Source organism: Lithobates pipiens, unplaced genomic scaffold (genome assembly GCF_037356315.1).
Source record: "Lithobates pipiens isolate NorthernLeopardFrog02 unplaced genomic scaffold, aLitPip1_a1.2 Scaffold_22, whole genome shotgun sequence".
Classification (NCBI taxonomy): domain Eukaryota; kingdom Metazoa; phylum Chordata; class Amphibia; order Anura; family Ranidae; genus Lithobates; species Lithobates pipiens.
In genome coordinates this window covers 207,339,735-207,365,565 of record NW_027507784.1, presented here as the reverse complement: position 1 = coordinate 207,365,565, position 25,831 = coordinate 207,339,735, and the positions used below count along the sequence as shown (strand labels likewise).

The 25,831-nt window shown below is 40.6% G+C and overlaps 1 protein-coding gene across 3 annotated transcripts in view; it reads right to left on the bottom strand.

Moving 5' to 3' along the window:
- METTL22 (methyltransferase 22, Kin17 lysine) overlaps positions 1 to 25,831 on the bottom strand; it is a 553,862-nt gene that overhangs the window by 117,546 nt on the left and 410,485 nt on the right. For 2 of the 3 annotated variants that reach the window (XM_077448831.1, XM_077448833.1), the window contains one exon: positions 4,903 to 4,956. The exons of the other annotated variant lie outside the window; for it this stretch is intronic. In XM_077448831.1, coding sequence (XP_077304957.1) covers positions 4,903 to 4,956 — 54 coding nt within the window. The remainder of the gene's footprint in view (positions 1 to 4,902; positions 4,957 to 25,831) is intronic. 3 annotated transcript variants of the gene reach the window in all.

Sequence of the window (25,831 nt, the reverse complement as noted above, 5' to 3'; positions counted from 1 at the left end):
CAGACTCTCAGTGGTATGCTGAGACAGCTGCCGATCAGGCATCTGGGTGGATCTCAAAATTAGAGTCGAGATCCGTCCAGAGTCTGGACTGGCTGAGTGATGTTGGCCCACAGCAAAATGTAGCCGACTATCAGCTGAATGCAGGTCACAGGAATGCAGAACAACAGTAAGTGCGCTCCAGTGACCCACAGAAGAAATAGGACCAAAAGGGCTTTGGTATAACTTCTCCTTTAATTTATTGGTACATTTCTTGCCATTACTATAACTTATCATCAAAGAACAGTCCAAAATAAATGATCCTGCTCCTGACAATCGCAGTGCATGTTATTTATTTTTTATACCCATAGTAGGCCCCAGAAACAATAGTGCACATTCTGCTTTTTTATGCTACCCAAAATACACTGACACTAACGGAAATTGATATAATTAAAAAAAAATGCTTTTTTTTTAACCACTTCAGCCCCGGAAGGATTTGCCCCCTTCCTGACCAGGCCATTTTTTGCGATATGGTATTGCGTCACCTTAACTGACAATTGCGCGGTCATGCGATGTTGTACCCGAGCAAAATGTAGCAACATTTCTGTCTTTTTTCCCCTACAAATAGAGCTTTCTTTTGGTGGTATTTGATCACCTCTGCGTTTAAACAAACAAAAAAAGAGCGTCAATTTTGAAAAAAAAAAACAATACTTTGTACTTTTTGCTATAATAAATATCCCCTAAATTAAAACAAAAAACAAAAAAAAATCTCTTCATCAGTTTAGGCAGATATGTATCCTTCTACATATTTTTGGTAAAAAAAAAATAAAAAAATCGCAATAAGCGTATATTGATTGGTTTGCGCAAAAGTTATAGCGTCTACAAAATAGGGAGATTTATGGCATTTGTATTCTTTTTTTTTACTAGTAATGGCAGTGATCTGCGATTTTTGATCCGAACACTAACCCTGACACTGACCTACAGTGGGGAAAATAATTATTTGATCCCTTGCAGATTTTGTAAAATGATAGAGGCGAAATATCAACCAAAAGTCCAGAAAAAACACATGATACAAATGTTATAAATTGAGTTGCAGTTCAGTGAGTAAAATAAATATTTGATCCCCTACCAACCAACAATAATTCTGCCTTCCACAGACTGGCTACTGTATGTGCTCATGTGACACACAGATTAGTCCTGTCAATTTAAGTAGGTGTTCCTAACGAACTATTGGTAATACCATCTGCCGTCAGAAGGCACATGTACAGCTCTTAGATTGCTAATGAGCAGGGCTCTCTGATTTCTACTGTATTAAATTGTTTTCTAATTGTACTGTCTACCCTCATGTTATAAAGCACTGTGCAAACTGTAGGTGCTATATAGATCCTGTATAATAAATAATAATGTACAGGCCCATCTGAAGTTTGCGGATGAACCTTGAAATGATTCAGAGAAGGATTAGGAGAAAGTGCTGTGGTCAGGTGAGACCAAAATTGAGCTCTTTGGCATTAACTCGACTGCCCGTGTTTGGAAGAAGACAAATGCTGACTATGACCATAAGAACACCATCCCCACAGTCATACACGGAGGTGGAAACATGCTTTGGGGCGGTTTCTCTGCTAAAAGTACAGGCCGATCTTGCTGCATTGAGGGGCCAATGAACGGGGCCATGCATTGTAAAATCTTGGATGAGAACCTTCTTCCCTCAGCCAGAACACTGAATATGGGTCGTGGATGTCTCTTCCAGCATGAAAATGACCCAAAACATACCCCCAAGGCAACAAAGGAGTGGCTCAAGAAGAAGCACATTAAAGTCATGGAGTGGCTTAGCCAGTCTCCAGACATTAATCCTATAGAAAATTTATGGAGGGAGCTGAAACTTCAAGTTGCCAAGTGACAGCAAAGAAATCTTAAGAATTTAGATGAGCTCTGTAAAGAAGAGTGGACCAAAATCCCCCCCGAGATGTGTGCAAACCTGGTAACCAACTACAAGAAACACCTTACATACATGTTTGCCAACAAGGGTTTCTCCACCAAGTACAAATACATGCAGATAAATTCTGCATAAGCAAAAGATACGCTATCACTGTATATATCCATTTTAAAATTGTTCTGGTTTTATTTGTCTTACCTTTTGCGTTCCATATCTGTTTCTATCAATACTTCATTTTACCCATATGTACTCACATTCATACCACACTTATCCACATACATTTTTCACCTACATTTGCACAAAATAAATCCGACAAGGAAAAAAAAAGATTTTTTTATTTTTTTATTTTATAAAATTCATGTTTTGCTTGAGGATCAAATAATTTTACTCACTGACGACTTGCAACTTAATATATAACATTTGTATCATGTGTTTTTTTCTGGAATTTTTGTTACTATTTTGTCTCTATCATTTAAAATACACCCAAGATACAATTATAGACCCTTCATTTCTTTGTAAGTGGGCAAACTTACAAATCTGCAGGGGATCAAATAATTATTTTCCCCACTGTAGATCAAACCTTGATCTAGCTCTATATTCTTTATTTTATACATTTTTTTTTTTACCACACACTTTTGTTTAACATTTTTCTCCCATAGCAAGGGGAGAAAGATGCAATGCAGCGACTGATCACTGTGGCAGCTAATTGGCTGATCAGGAACTGGAGACTCCTGGTTCCCAATCAATAAAATGAGACACAGAGCTCTTGACAAGATCTCGGTCTCTGTGCTGGGAGCGCGATGTGCAGCGGTAAAAGACCCACTTCCATGAGGCCACATATGTGTATTGGCGGAAGGAGTTAAAGGCATATTGCAAATTAATAACAAAAATATTTATTGCAAGGAAAAACACTGCAAGTAAGCATTTAATATACTTAGGTTTGATGTCCTTTTGAATGCAATTTTTATTGTTATAGGAAAAGTCCAGCCTGAGCTCGTTTGGCTGGGCTTCTCCTATGGGTCACAGGAGTGCAATAAGTTTTGCACCCGTGACCTGTTTTCAGCAGAGAGCGGTTGAAAGTCTGCATTCTGCTGATGTTACACAGATCAGTCCACGCACCGTGTCATCCCTACTCTGGCACGTGCCTGAACTGATGATAGTCAGCGCTCCAGTGAGCGTGGAGGAGCAGAGTAGGAGAGCTGCTGATTGACAGGCAGCAGCTCTCTGCTCTGGGAGCTGAGAAAACCAAGCCATCGGCAGTGTTCGATGGCTCGGTTCTCAGTGCAGAGGTGGCAGGGGACAGATGCAGCATTGCACTGATGGTGCATCCACCTAGGTAAGCATGATTGTAAGAAAAAAAATATTCCCATACTTCTCTTTTAAGTCTTTTTATTTATTTCACGTGCTAACAAAAACATACAATAAAGCACTTCAATGAGTGTCCATGCAATATACTTTGATGTGTTACAACCATTATTGGAGGGCACATCATTCAAGTATATAAAAGCATGCTTCTGGGTGGCTGTCCTACTGACCAACAAGGAGCTCCTGCAGAGCGCCAGTGGGGAAGCCGAGAAGAAGATCTGGCCTGCTCTGTGCAAACCATTGTACAGAGGATATTTTATTGAGAAAAAAACAAGCTTTACAAGAACTTTAAACTTAGTTGATTAGATTAGCCAACTAGTATATTACAGGTGGTTAGCAATGGCAGCCTATATGTTTGCTTTATCACAGTTTATCTTTGTTTTACAAGGGAAATTTCAGCCATTCCCATCAATTACTGTTATTGGGCACTTTGAATATTCTGGGTCTGGAAGTTCTTACTAAACTTAATGGTTATTGAGTGCACTTGACTAGGTGGTGTGATGATCCAGTGGTCTGAACAACTTCTCATTGGTGTAAATCTGCAGGATTATCATAAATTACTGTAGAAAGAAGTTGTTTTCTGAAGGAAGCCAGTTATCCACAGTGTATAATGTTTGGTCACAGCTTCATAAATAGAGTTTGGCCAAAGAGCTACAGGACTTGAATAGTCATAAAATGTTCAGCAGACTTCTTACTAATTTGTAATCTATAACACTAGTCTACAAAAATGTTTTAACCTCGTGTTCCAGCATGATTTAAAATTAGGCATATAAAAGCATGGAAGGCTCCTCAGCCTTATGACAAGGAACATTTGAAAATAGCATGAGGATTTTCATTGGATTTGCTCTTTACAAAGTTAACATCAAAGTAAAGATGCAAAAATTTTAATATATTTCATAAGCTAGAAGGGAGGGGGGAGAAGGTGACTGAGGGGGGTTGAGGTCCATTATTAGTTCCCCATATGATAATTGGCATACATCAGATTTCTAGATGACATTCAAAGTCTCACGGGAGGAAGTGGCTGACTTATGGGTCCCAAACGCATTGAAATTTAGGCATAGAGCCCTGTAATTTGGCTGTGAATTTTCATTGATCAACATGCATTGCATGCAGGATTTAACTTCTGATAAAGCTACCAGTTAGCCAAATGTTCACTATTGTGTGTTTTGTGGTATTCAAAACAGGAGTCACAAGGGAAAATAAATCAGTAATCCTGTCAGGTTTCTGATTAAGAAGTGCACCTTGTGATAACATAAGTAAGGATTTCTGTTGAAGTATTCTCACAATACCAAACACCTGTAACCATAGGTTTCGCCCATATCTGGACAGCTGCAAAAAAATAGGCCAGTTGAATGTCAGGGTTGAAATAGGCCATCTGACAGACAGCAAATACCACCTAAAAAGTACTTAATAGTTGGTCTCAACCGCTACTGCATCCAGAGAAAATGGTAGTGTGCCAAATTTGATCCCATTCGTCATGTTAAAATGCAATTTTTTTAGCTTAAGTTTTAAAGGAACATTAACCAGCATCTAATAAAAATGACTTTGGCTGAACACTTCACTTAGTCTAAAAAACAAAAATGATAGGCAATAGGAAGAAGGTTGCTTGCTTATTTGAATTGTATTACCTGTACCAAATTCGTTCTTAAGCCAATCCAATTCCTTCACCTTTATTTGTCCGCCTACAAATTACACAAAAAAGAAAAAGTTAAAATTTGCACTTGTAAAAAGTACTATCTTCCTATCTTTACTTTTATTGCTATGCTCCTGACACTATTGTTTTTTAACCTTTTTCCAACCAGCCGCCATCATATGGTGACAGGTCGACTCTCCTGCGCAAACCGCCGTAGGCCCACGTTGATCTGTGCAAGGAGGATAGCAGTACGCCCGCACAGCACGGGAGTGGGCCCCTGGGTCCTGTGGACTCGATGTCAGCTGGTGCCCTGCGATCACTGTGAACAAAGACAAAATGGGGAACTGCCTATGTAAACAAGACAATTCCCCATTCTGCCTAATGACATGTCAGAGATCTTCTGTTACCAGTGATTGGGAACAGTGATCTCAGTCATGTCCCAGTGAGCCCATCCCCCCTACAGGTAGAACACACCCAGGGAACACATTTAACCCCTTGATCGCCCACTAGTGTTAACCACTTCCCTGCCAGTGTCCATTTTACATTGATCAGTACATTTTTAAAGCACTGATCAATGTAATAATGTCACTGGTCCCCAAAATGTGTCAATCGGGGTAAGATTCCTCCAAAAATATGTAGAAGAATATATATTGGCCTAAAATGATAAATACATTTTTTTTACTATCTAAATTCTCAAAGTTTACTTTTTAGTTTACAGCTCAAAGAGATAGAGGTGGTCAAATACCACCAAAAGAAATCTCTGTTTGTGGGTAAAAAAAAACAATCAAATTTGCTGCTTTAAAGGAGAGGTCAAGCTGGACTGGTAGGAAGTTCAAAAAAACTCTAAATAGTCATTTGGAGGAAACCTATTTTAAAAGTGTTATTAAACAGAGATGAATTAACTCTAACTAATATAAAAAACAACAAAAAAAAAAAAATACTCCTTCTCCTCATCTAACACGTATGTCTGTATAAGAAAGATGCATAAGATGTACGGGGACAGAAGGCGGAGCCGAGCCAAGAGGTAATGCTGGCTTAGAGCTCCATTCTCAGCAGGACAATGGAGCCATATAACGGCGGAGGTAATTTGACCCTCCGCACATATATCATACCAAACGGTAGATAAATATCCCTACCTTACATAGGTAACATTCGGGGGCTCAGAGGAGACTTATGAGGCAGAAAATTAACAAGAAAGCGCCGCCTCACACATACAGCAGTATGGCACTGAAACCCTCCCCCTCTGAGGGGAGACACAGTGAGGAGATCAAACAGACAGCCCCTTCTGCTGCTTTATATAAAGATGTTCTCTCATTAAAGGCACATCTCTGTAGCCAAATACCTGAGAAAAATATGTCAGTTCTGGAGAATTTAGAACTTTCCACACAAAAAGACTTATCCCCTCCTGTAACGCTGAAACAAATAGAAAATCTGCTTCAAAAATCACTAAAATCCACTACAGATACCATCACCACAAAACTTACTAAAGAAATTACAGAACTTGGTCAGCGTACATCAGCACTGGAAATTAGAGCAGACAATCTGGAAAATTATACATCTAACATTGCCTCAGAAATTGATTTTCTTAAAGAGGAAAATGACATATTACAATCCAAATTGGAGGATTTAGAAAATCGTGCAAGACGCTCCAATATAAGTATTAGAGGAATACCCGAATCTGTGACTGATTTAAACGGTGCTATTACTGCATTTTTCAAGAATTACAGCCAGCTATCCCACTAGAGCGTCTTGAAATGGACCGGGTTCATAGAGCCCTAGCACCAAAGAAAACAGATGGTCCTCCCCGTGACATTATCGCAAAATTGCATTTCTACCGCACTAAGGAACTACTGCTAAATACAGCTAGAAATAAAGATCCCCTAATTTTCCAGGGTCATAAATATCAATTATTCACAGACCTCTCACAAATCACAATCAACAAAAGAAGAATCCTGAAACCACTACTGCAAATATTACAGCGAAATGACATAATCTACCAATGGGGCTTTCCTTTCTCAGTGCGTTTTACTTTCCAAAGTCGCAAATATATGTGCCGAACAGCTAAGGACCTGCAAACTACTTTACAGAAACTTGGGATGATAAACACATCAAGAGATGCTGCGGACACTCGCCAAAAATCATCCTCATATGCTGATAATCCCTCCTCTGCTTCCAGAAGAGAAGACGACTATAATCCACAGAAAAGAAGTCGCATACAATCTCCACCTCCAGATCTGGCTGACACTATGAACTGATAAACACTTGTACTGAGGCTACTATCTTGCCTTTTCAACAGAATGGCTACTGACGAGTTTTTTCTCTGACTTCCAATCAATATTTTTAACATAATCTTATTTAAGTAATGTTCCTAATAATTTAGGCACCTTATTATAACTGTTTTTTTTTTCTCTCTCTTCTCTTCTTTGTCTCTGAGGTTGCCTTAATCTTACATTTTTATTTTGAGCTTGAAAAATTTAATTATATGATTGGCTCTTGGTGTTCTGCAGGGAAGTTCCTTGCGCCCTCTCTTGCTACCCTCAGCAGCTCAGTGTACACTGGGCAGTTGACAGTGGCTCATGTACCCTTGGAGGGAGAGTTTTTCTCCTCCCAACGGACACATTAAGAACATAGATATGTTAAGATATATTTCAATATTGTACAGTGGTGTGAAAAAGTGTTTGCCCCCTTCCTCATTTCCTGTTCCTTTGCATGTTTGTCACACTTAAGTGTTTCGGAACATCAAACCAATTTAAACAATAGTCAAGGACAACACAAGTAAACACAAAATGCAATTTGTAAATGAAGGTGTTTATTATTAAAGGTGAAAAAAAATCCAAACCATCATGGCCATGTGTGAAAAAGTGATTGCCCCCCTTATTAAAACATACTATAACTGTGGTTGTCCACACCTGAGTTCAATTTCTCTAGCCACACCCAGGCCTGATTATTGCCACACCTGCTCACAATCAAGGCATCACTTAAATAGGAGCTGCTTGACACAGTAAGGTCCACCAGAAGATCCTTAAAAGCTACACATCATGCCGAGACCCAAAGAAATTCAGGAACAATTGAGAAAGAAAGTAATTGAGATCTATCAGTCTGGAAAGGGTTTTAAAGCCATTTCCAAAGCTTTGGGAATCCAGCGAACCACAGTGAGAGCCATTATCCACAAATGGCGAAGACATGGAACAGTGGTGTACCTTCCCAGGAGTGGCCGGCCGCCCAAAATTACCCCAAGAGCGCAGCGACGACTCATCCAAGAGGTCACAAAAGACCCCACAACAACGTCCAAGGAACTGCAGGCCTCACTTGCCTCAGTTAAGGTCAGCGTTCATGCCTCCACCATCAGGAAAAGACTGGGCAAAAATGGCCTGCATGGCAGAGTTCCAAGGAGAAAACCACTGCTGAGCAAAAAGAACATCAAAGCTCGTCTCAATTTCTCCACAACACATCTTGATGATCCCCAAGACTTTTGGGACAACATTCTGTGGACCGATGAGACAATAGTGGAACTCTTTGGAAGGTGTGTGTCCAAGTATATCTGGCGTAGAAGGAACACTGCATTTCATAAAAAGAACATTATACCAACAGTAAAATATGGTGGTGGTAGTGTGATGGTCTGGGGCTGTTTTGCTGCTTCAGGACCCGGAAGACTTGCCGTGATAAAAGGAACTATGAATTCTGCTGTCTACCAAGAGATCCTGAAGGAGAATGTCCGACCATCTGTTCGTGTACTCAAGCTGAAACGAACTTGGGTTCTGCAGCAGGACAATGATCCTAAACACACCAGCAAGTCCACCACCGAATGGCTGAAGAAAAACAAAATGAAGACTTTGAAGTGGCCTAGCCAAAGTCCTGACCTGAATCCTATTGAGATGTTGTGGTATGACCTTAAAAAGGCTGTTCATGCTCGAAAACCCTCTAATGTAACTGAATTAGGACAATTCTGCAAAGATGAGTGGGCCAAAATTCCTCCAGGACGCTGTAAAAGCCTCATTGCACGTTATCGCAAACGCTTGGTTGCAGTTGTTGCTGCTAAGGGTGGCCCAACCAGTTATTAGGTTTAGGGGGCAATCACTTTTTCACACAGGGCCATGATGGTTTGGATTTTTTTTCACCTTTAATAATAAACACCTTCATTTACAAATTGCATTTTGTGTTTACTTGTGTTGTCCTTGACTATTGTTTAAATTGGTTTGATGTTCCGAAACACTTAAGCGTGACAAACATGCAAAGGAACAGGAAATGAGGAAGGGGGCAAACACTTTTTCACACCACTGTATATTAATTGTATTTTCTTTTTCAGTCATTATCTCCTTTCCCCTCCCTCCCTCCACCCCTATACTCTGGAGACAAATAATTTCTTATATGACACACGTTCTAACATAAACACCAACATATATTTACTTTTCCCAACTCCATGGCCCCATTAAACATCATATCATTAAATGCTCAGGGACTAAACGTTCCACACAAACGCACTAAAGCCTTCCGCACATTTTCATCCAAAAAAGCACATATAGTTTGCCTCCAAGAGACTCATTTTGCGTCACAATCCACTCCCAAATTTTTCAGTAAAGACTACCCCCAAGTATACACAGCTTCGGCCTCCTCTAAAAAACGAGGTGTGCTTATAGCTTTCCATCGCAATACACCATTTTCACTAATGAAGGAAATCAAGGATCCAGAAGGTTGTTACTTGATTCTTAAAGGACACCTACTTGATACCGCTATCACCATTACATCATACTACGCTCCTAACAAAAATCCTATTTCTTTTCTTTCTCATTTATTTCAAACTATAGAACACCACAAAATAGGTACTACAATTCTATGTGGAGATTCTAATCAGACCATATTTCCATTTTTGGATAAATCACCAATCCCACAGTCACATACAGCAGACAAACAACTCTTATCAAAACTAATTACAAAACATAACCTAGTAGATACTTGGAGAGAATTGAATCCAACCAAGAGACAATACACACATTACTCGTTCCCTCAACGCTCATTCTCTAGGATAGACCATATATTTATGTCCATAGGGCTAATTCCAGAAATAATATCTACAAAAATGATTCCCATCCCATGGTCTGACCATAGTGCACTCTACATTACTGTTGCCTCTATAATTCCAAAAAAAAAAGATCCAACATGGATATTAAGAGATTTCCTACTCAAAAATCCAGCTCATAAAAATAATATTGAAATTGCGCTCAAAGATTATATAAAATATAACTCCACACCTGACGTCTCTCCGACTACATTATGGGAAGCACACAAACCTGTTCTCTGTGGCATATGTCTACAGCAAGCAAACATATTCAACAGAGAGCGGAAAATCCTTTGTCAGACTTTAGAAACAAATTTCAATAAATGTCACACAGCATTCCAAAATAACCCTTCTTCTTTATCTAAAATAAATCTTGACAAAGCTAAATTGGAATTTGATCTATTCCTTACTGAAGCAGCGGTTAAAACCATGAAGAGATCACAACACATTTTCTATATCAATGCGAATAAACCTCACACACTATTAGCCAGGGCATTAAAATCCTGCCAGAACCCAACGAAATCGATAGGTCTGAAAATCTCTAGGGGGGTATACACAAATAAGCCTTTAAAAATATTACAAAAATTCAAAACACAATTAAAAAATTTATACTCTTCTAATAATGAGTTGGACCCTTCTAGAGCGAATGATTTTTTCTCTCATATATCTCTACCGACACTTTCTAAAACACAAATGGAAATGATGGAGGAACCAGTGTAAATTATAGAGGTATCTGAAGTTATCAAAAATCTGAAACTAAATAAAAGGCCAGGTCCTGATGGTTTTTCTGCGCTGTATTACAAAACGTTTGTAGACACCCTATCTCCAGTCTTGACAAACACTTTTAATTCCCTTTTGGAAGGTCATTCTTTTAGAAGAGAAACCCTGACTGCAATTATCTGTATGCTCCCTAAACCTCACACAGACGATTCAATATGGTCTAATTATCGCCCTATTTCGTTACTAAATTTGGACATAAAAATTTTAGCCAAAATTCTAGCTAACACATTAAATACTATTATAGGCAATCTTATACATCGTGATCATGTGGGCTTCATTCCATTACGTCAAGCAGGAGATAATATTAGACGTGCAACACTCTTGTCACATGCCGCTAAAAAAAATACGTATTCCCACTTGTTTTCTTTCTTTAGATATTATGAAAGCTTTTGACACAGTATCATGGTCATATATGAACTATACCCTTTGCAAATGGGGATTCGGCCCTAATTTTTTACGATGGATCTCTAGATTGTATCAAGATCCCAAAGCTTATATCAGATATGCAGGGTACAAATTGGACGAGTTTAATATACTGAGGGGGACTCGTCAAGGATGTCCACTTTCGCCATTATTATTTGCTTTACTCATTGAACCTTTAGCACAAAGAATTAGGATGGAACACACTATAACAGGTATTGAAATGGGTGGCTTTCATCATAAGCTCTGTTTATTCGCAGACAATATTCTCCTTTTTCTATCTTCTCCACATGTTTCGGCCCCAAATCTTATGGTTGTACTACAAGAATTCTCATTTATTTCGGGCCTTAAGGTCAATATTCAAAAATCTTCAGCATTAACCACCTTCAGACCGGACCATTTTGCTGGTAAATGACCAGAGGTCTTTTTACAATTTGGCACTGCGCTGCTTTAACTGGTAATTGCGCGGTCATGAAATGTTGTACCCAAACAACATTTGCGTCCTTTTCTTCTCACAAATAGAGCTTTCTTTTGATGGTATTTGATTGCCTCTGCGATTTTTATTTTTTGCGATATAAACGTAAAAAGACCGCAAATTTTGAAAAAAAATTATATTTTCTACTTTTTGTTATTCGAAAAATCCAATAAACTCAATTTTAGTCATACATTTAGGCCAAAATGTATTCAGCCACATGTCTTTGGTAAAAAAAAAGTCAATAATTGTATATTTATTGGTTTGCGCAAAAGTTGGCACATCTACAAACTAAGGTACGTTTTCTGGAATTTACGCAGCTTTTAGTTTACGACTGCCTATCTCATTTCTTGAGGTGCTAAAATGGCAGGGCAGTACAAAACCCCCCCAAATGACCCCATTTTGGAAAGTAGACACCCTAAGGAAATTGATAAGTGGCATGTTGAGCCCATTGAATATTTTATTTTTTTGCCTCAAGCGATTGAATAATGACAAAAAAATGTTTTTTTTTTTTTTTTTTTACACAAAGTTGTCACTAAATGATATATTGCTCACACATGCTATGGGCATATGTGAAATGACACCCCAAAATAAATTCTGCTGCTTCTCCTGAGTACGGGGATACCACATATGTGGGACTTTTTGGGAGCCTAGCCGCGTACAGGGCCCCGAAAACCAAGCACCGCCTTCAGGCTTTCTAAGGGCGTAAATTTTTGATTTCACTTCTCACTACCTATTACAGTTTTGAAGGCCATAAAATGCCAAGATGGCACAAAACCCCCACAAATGACCCCATTTTAGAAAGTAGACACCCCAAGCTATTTGCTGAGAGGCATTTTGAGTCCATGGAATATTTTATATTTTGCCACAAGTTGCGGGAAAATTACAAACTTTTTTTTTTTTTCACAAAGTTGTCACTAAATGATATATTGCTCACGCATGCCATGGGCATATGTGAAATAACACCCCAAAATAAATTCTGCTGCTTCTCCTGAGTACGGGGATACCACATATGTGGGACTTTTTGGGAGCCTAGCCGCGTACGGGGCCCCGAAAACCAAGCACCGCCTTCAGGCTTTCTAAGGGCGTTACAGTTTTGAAGGCCATAAAATGCCAAGATGGCACAAACCCCCCCCAAATGACCCCATTTTGGAAAGTAGACACCCCTAAATTTAGGGGTACACTAGTGAGACTAGGTAATAAATGGCGGGTGCCCTAAAACTATAAAAAAAATAACTAACCAACCAGCGTCACCTGTAACAGTTATATGGTGATCACTGGTGAAAGGGTTAACTAGGGGGCAATCAGGGGGCTTTATGCGGTAGTATATGGGGGTCCCTGGCGCTATAAAAAGCTGCGGCGAACCTAAATACCTACCTGCCTAACTAGCGTCACCTGTGACACTAATACAGTGATCAGAAAAACGATCGCTTATTAGGCTGGGTTCACACTGGAGCGATGCGGGAACGCCACGAATCCGCGGCGGGTCCCCGCATCACATGCCTCCCGGCGGCAGTTCACACTGCCCTATGCGAACTGCTGGGAGTGTCAGTGAAATGTTAATGACACCCCCAGATCAGTTCGCATATCGCAGTGCGATCTGCAAACTCGGATCGCATGGTGTGAACACCCATGCGATCCGATTCTGCTGCGGACCACAAAAAGGGTCCCGTACGAGTTTGCGGCGGGTGCGACACGAATTCAGCCATACTATCTGTATGGCTGAACTCGAATCGCACAGAGATCGGATGTGATTTGCACTGCAGTGCGGTGCGAATCACATCCGTTCTCATAAACCGCTGCAATGTGAACCCAGCCTTAGTGACACTGGCGACGGGGGGTGATCACGGGGTTAAACCTTTATTGGGGGGGTTAGGGGGGTACCTTAGAACTAAAGGGGGCTAACCCTAACTGCCCTAACAGTTATTACAGTCACAAATGACACCCGCCGGGTGATCAGGGGGTTAAACCTTTATTAGGTAATAAATGGCGGGTGCCCTGAAACTATAAAAAAATAACTAACCAACCAGCGTCACCTGTAACAGTTATATGGTGATCACTGGTGAAAGGGTTAACTAGGGGGCAATCAGGGGGCTTTATGCGGTAGTATATGGGGGTCCCTGGCGCTATAAAAAGCTGCGGCGAACCTAAATACCTACCTGCCTAACTAGCGTCACCTGTGACACTAATACAGCGATCAGAAAAACTATCGCTTATTAGGCTGGGTTCACACTGGAGCGATGCGGGAACGCCATGAATCCGCGGCGGGTTCCCGCATCGCATGCCTCCCGGCGGCAGTTCACACTGCCCTATGCGAACTGCTGGGAGTGTCAGTGAAATGTTAATGACACCCCCATATCAGTTCGCATATCGCAGTGCGATCTGCAAACTCGGATCGCATGGTGTGAACACCCATGCGATCCGATTCTGCTGCGGGCCAAAAAAAGGGTCCTGTGCGAATTTGCGGCGGGTGCGACACGAATTCAGCCATACTATCTGTATGGCTGAACTCGAATCGCACAGAGATCGGATGTGATTTGCACTGCAGTGCGGTGCGAATCACATTCGTTCTCATAAACCGCTGCAATGTGAACCCAGCCTTAGTGACACTGGCGACGGGGGGTGATCACGGGGTTAAACCTTTATTGGGGGGGTTAGGGGGGCACATTAGAACTAAAAGGGGCTAACCCTAACTGCCCTAACAGTTATTACAGTCACAAATGACACCAATGCAAAAAAAAAAAAAAAAGCAATTGGTGTCACTGTGACTGGGGGGGGCAGGGGTAATTGGGGGGTGATCGGGGGGTAAAGGGGGGGTGTGAGTGTGCCTGGCATGTTCTACTGTATGTGTGGTGTGTTGGTGCAACTCACCGAACCTCTCTCCTCGGTGCCGGAACGAAAAATACCGACACGGAGGAGAGAATACATCACTTCCTCTCCTGTGTTTACATTACAGGAGAGGAAATGATGTCACGGGACATTTTCATTCGTCGGGAGCGATCGCGAGGGGGTGGCCATGAATGAATGGCCGTCCCCTCGTCCGGGATCGCTCCCGAACGAATACCGACCGCCGCAGGCACCGGGCGGGGGCCGATCGGGCCCCCGACCGGCGGGCAGGCAAGGACGTACATGTAAGCCCTTATGCCTGCCCGTGCCATTCTGTCGACGTACATCGTCGTGCGGCGGTCGGGAAGTGGTGAAACATTTCACTTGTCGAGAAAGATAAACAATCTTTACAAAATTCACTACCCTTTAAGTGGGTAGATCATAGCCTCCCATATCTGGGTGTGCAGTTTACTCCTAACCCCTCAGATTTATTTGCAGCTAATTACCCAGCTCTATTAAAAAATGTTACAAGGTCGTTATCTAATTGGTCATCAATGCCGATATCATGGTTTGGGAAAATCAATATCATAAAAATGTCTGTTCTTCCGAAATTTTTATATTTATTCAGAACTCTCCCAATTCATATTCCTGCATATTTTCTTAGGCTGATTCAACAAAAAGTAACGAAATTTACTTGGGGGAAAATCAAACCCAGATTTCACAAAAAAACACTTGTTCTCCCCAAAGCTTTGGGTGGTTTGGGATTTCCAGACTTTAACCTATATTATAAGGCAGCTCAATTATCTCAATTAACAAAATATCACTCTTCTACAGAGATTCCTTTATGGGTCCTCATTGAAGCTGTAGACTGTGTTCCTCTTCCTATAAACAATATATTATGGTTACAACCTGCGGATCGTAAGTCTATAAATAACCCCATTTCTAAGCACTCTCTATCTATATGGGATAGGTATAGAAATTCACATGGTCTGCAATCTCCACAAAATCCGCTATTATCTTTTTACAAGAATCCGACTTTTTACCCAGCCTGGAAATATCCCAAAACCTTTAAAGCTTGGTCTAAGGCTGGTATCACTTGTCTATATAATTTAACTTCAACTACATCAATAAAATCTTTTACAGATCTATGTGAATTATACAAGCTTCCACAATCAGAAATATTCAGATATCTCCAAATCAAAATTTTTTATACTCCTCTTCTCAATTTAAATGTAAACTTACATAATATTTCTCAATTTGAAAGATTTTGTCTCAAGGAACCACATGCTAAAGGTCGTATTACATCATTGTATACACAATTGATATCTAATTCTAATACTGTTATACCTAAATATGTGGCCAAGTGGGAAAAAGATTTGGATTGTACGATCGATTCTAGGTCTTGGTCCAACATATGGTCTTTCACAAAATCTTCCTCTATAAATATATTGGCGTCTGAATCATATAAAGTTCTCACACGCTGGTATTTGGTTCCTGCGAGAATCGCCAAATTCTCGACAGACAACACTGGCCTCTGCTTTCATGGCTGTCCAGAAAAAGGTACCTATATACATACCTGGTGGCATTGTCCAATTGTACAATCATTTTGGAAAAAGATCTTTCTGATAATTACAACATTTTTTGATCGTCCAATTTTTCCAGACCCAATTATAGCTCTCCTTAATTTAAAACCAGCCTTTCTGAATCAGAAACAATTAAAATTAGTTCTTACATTCCTGATAGCCGCAAAGCAGACTATAGCCAATGCGTGGAAAACAGACGTGGTGAATATTGCAGAAACCAAACGTAGAATGAATCAATCTTTCATCCATGCTAAAATGGACGCTATAGATAAAAACCAGATGACAAAGTTTGATATCATATGGAAACCCTGGATTAAATATTATACGCCAGATAATATTGATAACCGAGTTTTATTGTTATGGTGATTAAGATTTTTATAGAATTACAGCATTAGCTGATATATAAAACCTCCTCCGGAGAATTATTCCCTCCCCTTCCCCTCCTATATACCTTTTATGTTCCTTCCTTACTATATAATATTTACTATAAACATACTTTAGAAGTTATGGTCAAAACTTTAAAATCATATATTTTCTTTTAGACATATTTATATTTTCTTGGGATTAAAATGTTTAAAACTCAGCTATAAGAATGTTTTCAAATTCTAAAATATATAAGGCCATTTATTGTCATTCCCATGAGAATATCTTGAAATTCTTCTTTGCTTTATATCCGTACTTCAATATGTCTTTTTATTTGTGGTATCAAATAATTTGTCTTATATTCTATACATGTAATTTATTTTAACATAAAATAAAAACTTTTGAACAAGAAAGATGCATAAACAGTACTTACCAATTTTCATGCCACTCCAGTTTGATCACATGATCTGATCCCCTGTATATGCATCTTTCTGATACAGTTTAGCAAGCATAGATGATCATCACTGGAGGACACTAGCAAAAAACTGAAGACTCCCCAAGTAGGGTAAGTCTAGTCACCTGGAAGCATGAGCCAAAAACCCAAGGTCTATCAATATTCAGCCTGTGTCCTGTACTGTATGATTAAGAGAAATTATTTCATGGGTACAAGGATGCTCTGGTTTTATTTAACCACATCCCTTTAAGCCCTTTCCACGATTAACACAATTTGGCCACACTCACTGTTTTCTTTTGGGTGCTCAAAGGTGCTCCAGATTACTTACAATCCTAGAAACTGACACTTAGCATTGCAAACACACAAAACATACCACAGAGTATACACAATGCACTGTACAAGAATGCACATCCACAATACAAAGCACACGCAGAACAGAGTGCACTGAGTGCAAACACATCAAAGAATACTCCCACACGACGCACCCAGTACACAAAGAACAGACAGTGCACACAGTACAGACATCATAAACAGGGCTCAAAATTTCAAGTCCTGAGCTATTAGCCAGGCCTTAATAGTTACACGCCACCAGTTGCTCCACCTCTAATTCCACCCCTAAACACGCCTTACCCCCTGTACACACTGTCTGACCCTCTCCACACTGCACCCCTGTATGTACCAGCCCTATTTTCCCCCAGCACACACTGCTCTTACTCTTTTTTCCTCTATATGTGCATGCTGCCCGCCTGTCATAAATGTGGCTTGTATATATGTACAGTGTGTCTGTACACAGGAGTGCACAGAAGACACTACAGGGTGAGGAGGGTACAGTATGGAGAGTCAGGAGAACATAATACAAGGTGGGCAGGTGGGTACAGTATGGGAGGTACAGTACAGGTTGGGTAGTAGGGCACAGTACAGGGCGGGCAGGAGAGTATAGGGCAGGCAGGGGGGTACAGGGTGAGCGGGAGGGCACAGTACAGGGTGGGTAGGACGGCACAGGGCAGGCAGAAGGACACAGTACAGGGTAGGCAGGAGTGCACAGGGCTTACAAATAAATATGTGAAAAGTGTGCATGCATTTGTATTCAGACCCCCTAAGTCAATATCTTGTAGAACCACCTTTCTCTGTAATTACAGCTGCAAGTCTTTTTGTGGATGTCTCTACCAGCTTTGCACATCTAGAGAGTGACATTTTTGCCAATTCTACTTTGCAAAATAGCTCAAGCTCTGTCGGATTAGATGGTGAGCATCTGTGAATAGCAATTTTCAAGTCTTGTCACAGATTCTTAATTGGATTTAGGTCTGGACTTTGACTGGGCCATTCTTAGCCCTTGTACACACGGTCGGAGATTCCGACAACCAAATCCGACGGATTCTGTCCGAAACTGTTGCATACACACGGTCGGACGAAGTTGTCGGAAAATCCGATCGTTCGTAACGTGATAACTTTATTTCGTTACGCCGGGACTACGTTCAGGCTACTAGCCAATAGCTTTGGTCTAGGAATTTGATCTGAGCATGCGTGGCACTTTGTCCGAAAATATTTCCAGGAAGTTGGAAAATTTGGTCCGACGGATATTACGACGGAAACAGTCCGATGCATACCACACACAGTCAGATTATCCGCCAAAACGGTCCGATAGGACACATTCCAACAGATTCTCCGACCGTGTGTACAAGGGCTAACACATGAATATGCTTTGATCTAATTCATTCCATTGTAGCTCTGGCTGTATGTTTAGGGTCTTTTTACTTGTGGAAAGTGAACCTCCTCCCCAGCCTCAAGTCGTTTGCAGACTTCTAAGATTGTCCTGAATTTGGCTCCATCCCATCAACTCTGACCAACTTCCCTGTTCCTGCTGAGGAAAAGCATATCCACAACATGATGCTGCCACCAACATAGCATTTCCACCACACATAGCATTTTGCTTTTAGGCCAAAAAGTTAAATCATCTTACCAGAGAACCTTCTTCCAAATGTTTGCTGTGTCCCCCATATGGCTTCTCGCAAACTGCAAATGGGACTTCTTATAGCTTTCTTTCAACAATGGCTTTCTTCTTGCCACTCTACTATAAAGGCCAGATTTGTGGAATGCCACGAATAATAGTTATGTGGACAGATTCTGCCACCTGAGCTATGAATTTCTGCAGCTCCTCCAGATTGGGATATTTTTTTTATAACCTAACCCTGCTTTAAACTTCTCCACAACTTTATCCCTGACCTGTCTGGTGTATTCAGTGGCTTTCATTATGCTGTTTGTTCACTAAGGTTCTCTAACAAACCCATGAGTGCTTCACAGAACAGCTGTATTTATACTGAGATTAAATTACACACAGGTGAACTCCATTTACTAATTAGGTGACTTCTGAAGGCAACTGGTTCTACTAATTTTAGTTAGGGGTATCAGAGTATAAGGGAGCTGAATACAAATGCACGCCACACTTTTCAGATATTTATTTGTAAAACAAATTGAAAACCATTTATCATTTTCCTTCCACTTCACAATTATGTGCCACTTTGTATTGGTCTATCACATAAAATCCCAATAAAATACATTTACGTTTTTTGTATTAATATGACAAAATGTGGATAATTTCAAGTGGTGTGAATACTTTTTCAAGGCACTGTATATAGAGTTTGGAAGACATCCTAGAAGACAACATACCTAAACCTTTTTCTGATTTGACCAGACTATATGCTATTCCTGTCACTGAATTTTATGTTTGATATGAGTCTCAAAATTTTTACGCAGTTATCCCCTACCAACATTGTATCTTTCCTCTCCGATGAGAACCTACTGCGATTTCCGCCAACCTCTATGAAAGGGACTTCCTTCCTGTACAACAATCTCCAAAGTAAGACCACATTCTGCAAATCTAGCCCTCTCTTGAAGTGGCTCCTCCCTTAATAGGAGCCTGTTTTCATTTCTTGGAAAAAAGGCACAGGCTTCCGGGATGACCGGCTTGAAGGACTGATCCCAGAAATAGTCCTTGGTAGCAATATGTCGATCCACATGGGACACCAGTTCATCATCCACATTCTTGGAGTCTATGTGCCTAATGTGCCCTTGTATCGTAACCAGCAAGGCCCAGATGGGACACAAATCACTAGTTCCACAATCTGAGCAGATGTACCTCTGGGTTGCAAACACTTGTTTGTGAAGTGGAGCAAATCATACATCTGAGACCTTGAGGATTTTTCAGGGTCATATTCCCATGTGAACACTTACTGCGCTTGGACAGAGATGTTAATCCTAGAGTCTGGCTAGGATTTCTCCTTTGAATTTAGGATAATACTTAGAATGCCGAGGCTGCAAGTCTAAGGCCGCGTACACACGGGCGGACTGTTCGCCCAACTTTGTCCGCTGAACAGTGTTTCAGCGGACAGTCCGCTCGTGTGTGGGCTTCAGCGGACAGTTTCAGCGGACAGTCTGACGAACAAAGTTTTTCGGAATTTCCGTAAGACTGTCCGCTGAAACTTGGTTTGAGCGGACAGTCCGCTCGTGTGTAGGCTTGTTCGACAAACTAAGTCTCGCACATGCTCAGAAAGAATTTACACGGCGAAGGTTGCATTGCAGTGTATTGGACGTCGAATTTCTCGTCCCGTCGTACGTGCCGTTCACGTCATCGCGCAAATTTTCAGCGGACTGTTCATTCGTCGTGTGTGGTCAAGTCCGTTCATGCTAATTTTGAACGGACTGTTTGTCAAACTGTTTGACGAACCTAGTTGGACGGACAGTCCGCCCGTGTGTACGCGGCCTCAGTAGGCCTTTTGGGACACTCGTGTTAAAAAGGGTGCTAGCACATCCACCCACTACCTTTGGGTAGACTCATACTTTCTGTAAAGCTGTCTATCCATTATACAATTTTCTTATTTAATTTCCGTTAGATTCACCTTCAACTATGAAGTCCAAGGGCCTGCCTTATTGCATATAAATTGAAAGTGTTTAGGTTTGACCTCATAGTATTATATGGCTTTGGTAAATCTAATATTGGAAAAAAAGGAAAATTGTACAAGAAAATTGTATAATGTATGGCCAGCATAAGTCACTCAAATATGTTGAGGTAAGCTTCCATATCATCCTCCAGGGACAATTTTACACCTGCTGTCAAGATGTAGACACCTCCCCGTTTCACGATATGCCTCTCCAACAAGACCTGTATTTGCTGCTCTTTGCTGTTCTGTCAGTGACCCGCCACTTTTCACCCAGCAGCAGACTTTCATATAGCAAAAAGAATGAGAGAGAGCCCCTACCATTCTGTAAATAAACGTAGTTATAAAAAGTATCATATATTTACATATTAGGGATGGATCGATATATCGTCTGCCGAAAATTCATTCAGTTCATTCATTTTCAGCTGAAAACGGGGGTTAGCAGTATTTTACAGATTTAAAAAAAAAAGGTGCCGATAATGGCCACTGGAAAACGCAGAGATTTTGCAGCATTTTCATCAGTCATATGACTCGAAAACTGCAACAAAAACGCAACATGACTGCATTTTTTGCCAGGTTTTCAGTGCATCTTAATGGGGAGGTGTGTTACACCACAACAGAAGTGCAATGGACCTGTGTGAAGACACACATAGCATTTAAGGATTTGAACAGACCAGAAACAGTAATGAAATGTATAAAAGTACACAATTTATTGATAAAATATACAGACAATATATGTAAAAAGATGGGTCACATATAGCAAACACATGGTTTATACAAAAACATCAAATGCAACCAATGGAATAACGTAGAGATCAACTGTCCAAAGTAGGACTGAAGAAATCCAATGTGTTTCAACAGACATAGGGGGTTATTTACTAAAGGAAAGTCCACTTTGCACTGAAAGTGCCCTTGGAAGTAAAGTTGCAGTAGATTTGAGGGGGACATGCAACAAAAGTAAAAAACAGCATTTTAGCTTGTACTTGATTGGATGATAAAATCAGCAGAGCTTCCACTCATTTGAGATCTACCCCTTAGATTTAGCGCGAATGCACTTTTAAGTGCGCATGCAGTGCAAAGTGGATTTGCCTTTCGTAAATAACCCCCCATAGTGAAGGTCTTCTTTAGGTACAATAGGTTATAAGATTCCAAATTTTTCAAGTGTAGCAGTACCCCCATGGGGGCTGCTGGGTTGTTCTATTTCCCACTGGCTATGCTGGGCGCTCAGGACCACCCTTCCCTCTGACACCTCGGGTTCCATACTCACAGTAAAGATCACACTCTATTGTAATTAAAGCATATTATAAGTTTACTGGAAAAGATTTAGTTGCTCAGAGGAACACCTCTCTGATTTAGTAATACAACAAATAAGTACAGTGAAGGTATTGTCAAAGGTTAATATAAACACACTCTAAATAACTGACATATGCGGTCGCGTCTCCAAGTGGGACTAATGCTCAGGGTGATAAGATATTGACTTTGGGAACATTCCCACTTCCAGCACGACCGTGCAAACACTATGCAAGGTTATTGGACACAACACAGTATAATTGCTCAAGAGCTCTCCCTGAGGTATAATGCAGTCCTTTGCATGTTACTGTGACACCAAGTCCCCCAGTGAAGATATAGTGTCTAGTCTTCTTTCTTCTGCTAGCTATTATACTGCAGTGTTTGCAATCCAAAGGTTTGATAGGTAATAAAGTGACATAAAGTGAATGGTGACAGCAATTCCAGTTATGGAACACACGTGTAACTACCTCCAGTGAAAGCACACTTAGGCTGTCAGTCAGTACCTAGTGGAGTATAAACTTTGAGGCCTGGTTGGACTTATTCCACTTAAACGTGACCCTTGCTGTGGAACTGCAGGTCTCAGCAACACTGCGCGGTTAGTCTAAGCCCTTGTACACACGGTTGGAGAATCCGCCGGAATGTGTCCTATCGGACCGTTTTGTCGGATAATCCGACTTTGTGTGGTATGGATCGGACTGTTTCCGTCGGACCAAATTTTCCAACTTGCTGGAAATATTTTCCGACAAACTGGTCCGATCGGACATACTCCGATCATGTGTAGAGAATTCCGATCGGACAAAGTGCCACGCATGCTCAGATCAAATTCCTAGACCAAAGCTATTGGCTACTAGCCTGAACGTAGTCCCGTCGTAACGAAATAACGGCATCACGTTCTGAACGATTGGATTTTCCGACAACTTCGTCCGACCGTGTGTATGCAACAGTTTCGGACAAGATCCGTTGGACAAAATCCGACGGACAGAATCTGTCGGATTTGGTTGTCGGAATCTCTGACTGTGTGTACAAGGGCTTAGTGTGTAAAGTGCTGTATATAACTTCTGGGCAACAGCCCTCTCACCACACCAGGCCTGGATAACTGGATGCCTCCATTCCGATGGTCTCAGTCCTGCTGCTAGCCAGCTCCGTCACGCTGCACCGCTCCCCACAATGACTGGGACCCTTGTTTGGCTCCGTCAGGCATTCTGGTTCTCAGACCTAATCACACAGCTTTTCCAGCACACTGTGGTTAGGCTCTCTCGGTGGTTGCTGTTCCGCTCCGCACAATGCAGGCCATTCTCTCTGGAATACTCCCTCACAGATCCCTGTAGGCAGGCCACACATCCAGAAGAGACTGAAAATGGCCATGCCGGGCCTCTTATAACCTACCCAGCATGCAGTTCAGCCACTCAGTGTTCATGGGTAGATGAGTGGGCATTGTGGGTAAGCGAGTCCTTTCACAAAATAAAAAATTAAGTCTCTTCCTGCTTAGCGGTTATGTGCAAATTAAACAAGTCTTTTTTTTCTATTGCATACCAGTAATGGGAGCATACCAATCTAACAGCATGGTCTTGCTTTATAACATTGCCTGGTAAAGAATCACTTCACTACACAATCTAAAATGATAAAATACACATGATTATCAACATGAACACAATTATATGGTATTTATACACAGATCATATACAAAAATTATATCATATATGAGAAAAAAATCATGTGCAGAGTTTGAACATACTGACCCCTGTGTGCTGGTGATGCAACAAATGGAAATCATGGCTCAAGAGGGGAAAGAACCGAGATAGACCACTGAAAATTTGCCAGCATGCAAGGAAGGAACTGCCAGATGGAGCCCCAGATCAAAGTCACCCCAACAGGGGCCAGAGCAGTCAGAAGATTGTTCCTATTATTTTTAGTGAGCAGCGGTCATATAGATCAGTTTGATTGCCCTATATATTTTTATATCCCAACATGGATATTCAACAAGGTGAACAAATATTTGCGCTAATCCAAAAAAAAAAAAAAAAACACACAGCGGCTGGCACAGTTTGCTGATTCATCAAACAATAATATAAAGTTCAATAGTGCAGCGCTACACAGCAGTTTTAAATGTGATTGTCCATAAAAAACAAATATGGGCAAAGACAATGATTGTCCATAAAAAATAAATGTGAATAAAAGAACTTTAAACATGATTGTCCATAGACAAGTGATGGAAATCTTCCACCAAGATTCAAAGTGCATATATGAAGCACACTACACCCTTGTGATCTGCTTACCAGAATGAAAAAGAAGACAGACGTATAATCATGCAATCAAAGATGGCAGATAGCAAACTTGGGTGGCCCCCTCCAGGCTTGATGGATGGATCACAGGGTTAACCAGGGTGCATCAGTGTCAGATGCAATATCAAAACTCCCATCGGGGAATGGATTAAAGCAATTATCTCCAGAACAGAAGAAAAGGAGCAACAATAGTGAAGCCCGTAAGGTTATAACACTTAAAATTTATTGTAGTCTACTTACAGAGTGACAGCATCATCAGAACATGTAAAAATGCGCCTGACATGTTTCATCCTATGTGGATATCCAGTAAAAACAGGGGTGAACAGTGGCGCTAGATATGGTGATACGTACGTGCAGATATGTGGGTATGTATATGCATGAGCGGTTATTGTATTTGTGTGTGTATATGTATGATTATATGTGTGCACAAATATATACACAGTAGGTATCACCATCATTATCCATTAACCATTTATTATCTGAAGATTCGATTTTATCCTTTTGAGAAGTATTTTTGGTCATGATATAACTTAGAACCTTAATATTATATCTAGCATAGAGTCCTCTCTTTCCTCCATTCTCACCATTTTATTAATTCATTATAATTTATAATAATCTATTTATTTCCAATTGCTAATAATTTTCTTAATTCATTTTTTAGTTAATTTACTCATAAAAATGTATTCATTTTAAATTTTAAAGGCATATTTATACATTTTATATTTATGTATTTAATCAATTAATGATTTGATCGATTACTGCAAACGTTATAAACTTATCTTCCACTATTAATCAGCAAGCTTCTTACTTATATTTACATTCACTTCGGTCTTCAGCCATCTACCTCTTTGAATCTGTGTATTTGATTGACGGGCTGGCCAGCCCATCAGATCTCTTGGTTTCCATTTCCTCTGTAATATAAGACTGCCAGGTTTGCCAGACAATCATGGTCTGATGAAGAAGCTGTAGCTTCGAAATGCATTACCATTCCTTGCCACTGTGAATAATCACATTTCCTGTTCCTGTGAAGTCACAACCAGCTGCTTCTTGTTTCCTGCCTCCTGGTTCCCAGCATTCTCTGGATCCCTGTAAGATCACACCAGTGTCCCAGGCTGTAAAGGGAAGACATTTATGAGACTCCAGGACTGGCGATTTTCACCACATAATGAACTCATCTAATTTAACCTGTGAGTTACTACTTGTTTTTATTAAATATATGATTTATACTGCACTCAGTCTGGCGCCCCTCTGTTCCCATGATGTGGATATCATCAGAGGAGCCTCTGATGATATCCACATAGGATGAAACATGTCAGGCTGGCTGATTCAAGCACGTTATATACTGCAGATTTTTACATGTTCTGATGTTGCTGTCACTCTGTAAGTAGACTACAATACATTTTAACTATTATACCCTTACGGGCTTCATTATTGTTGCTCATTTTCTTCTGTTCTGGCGATGA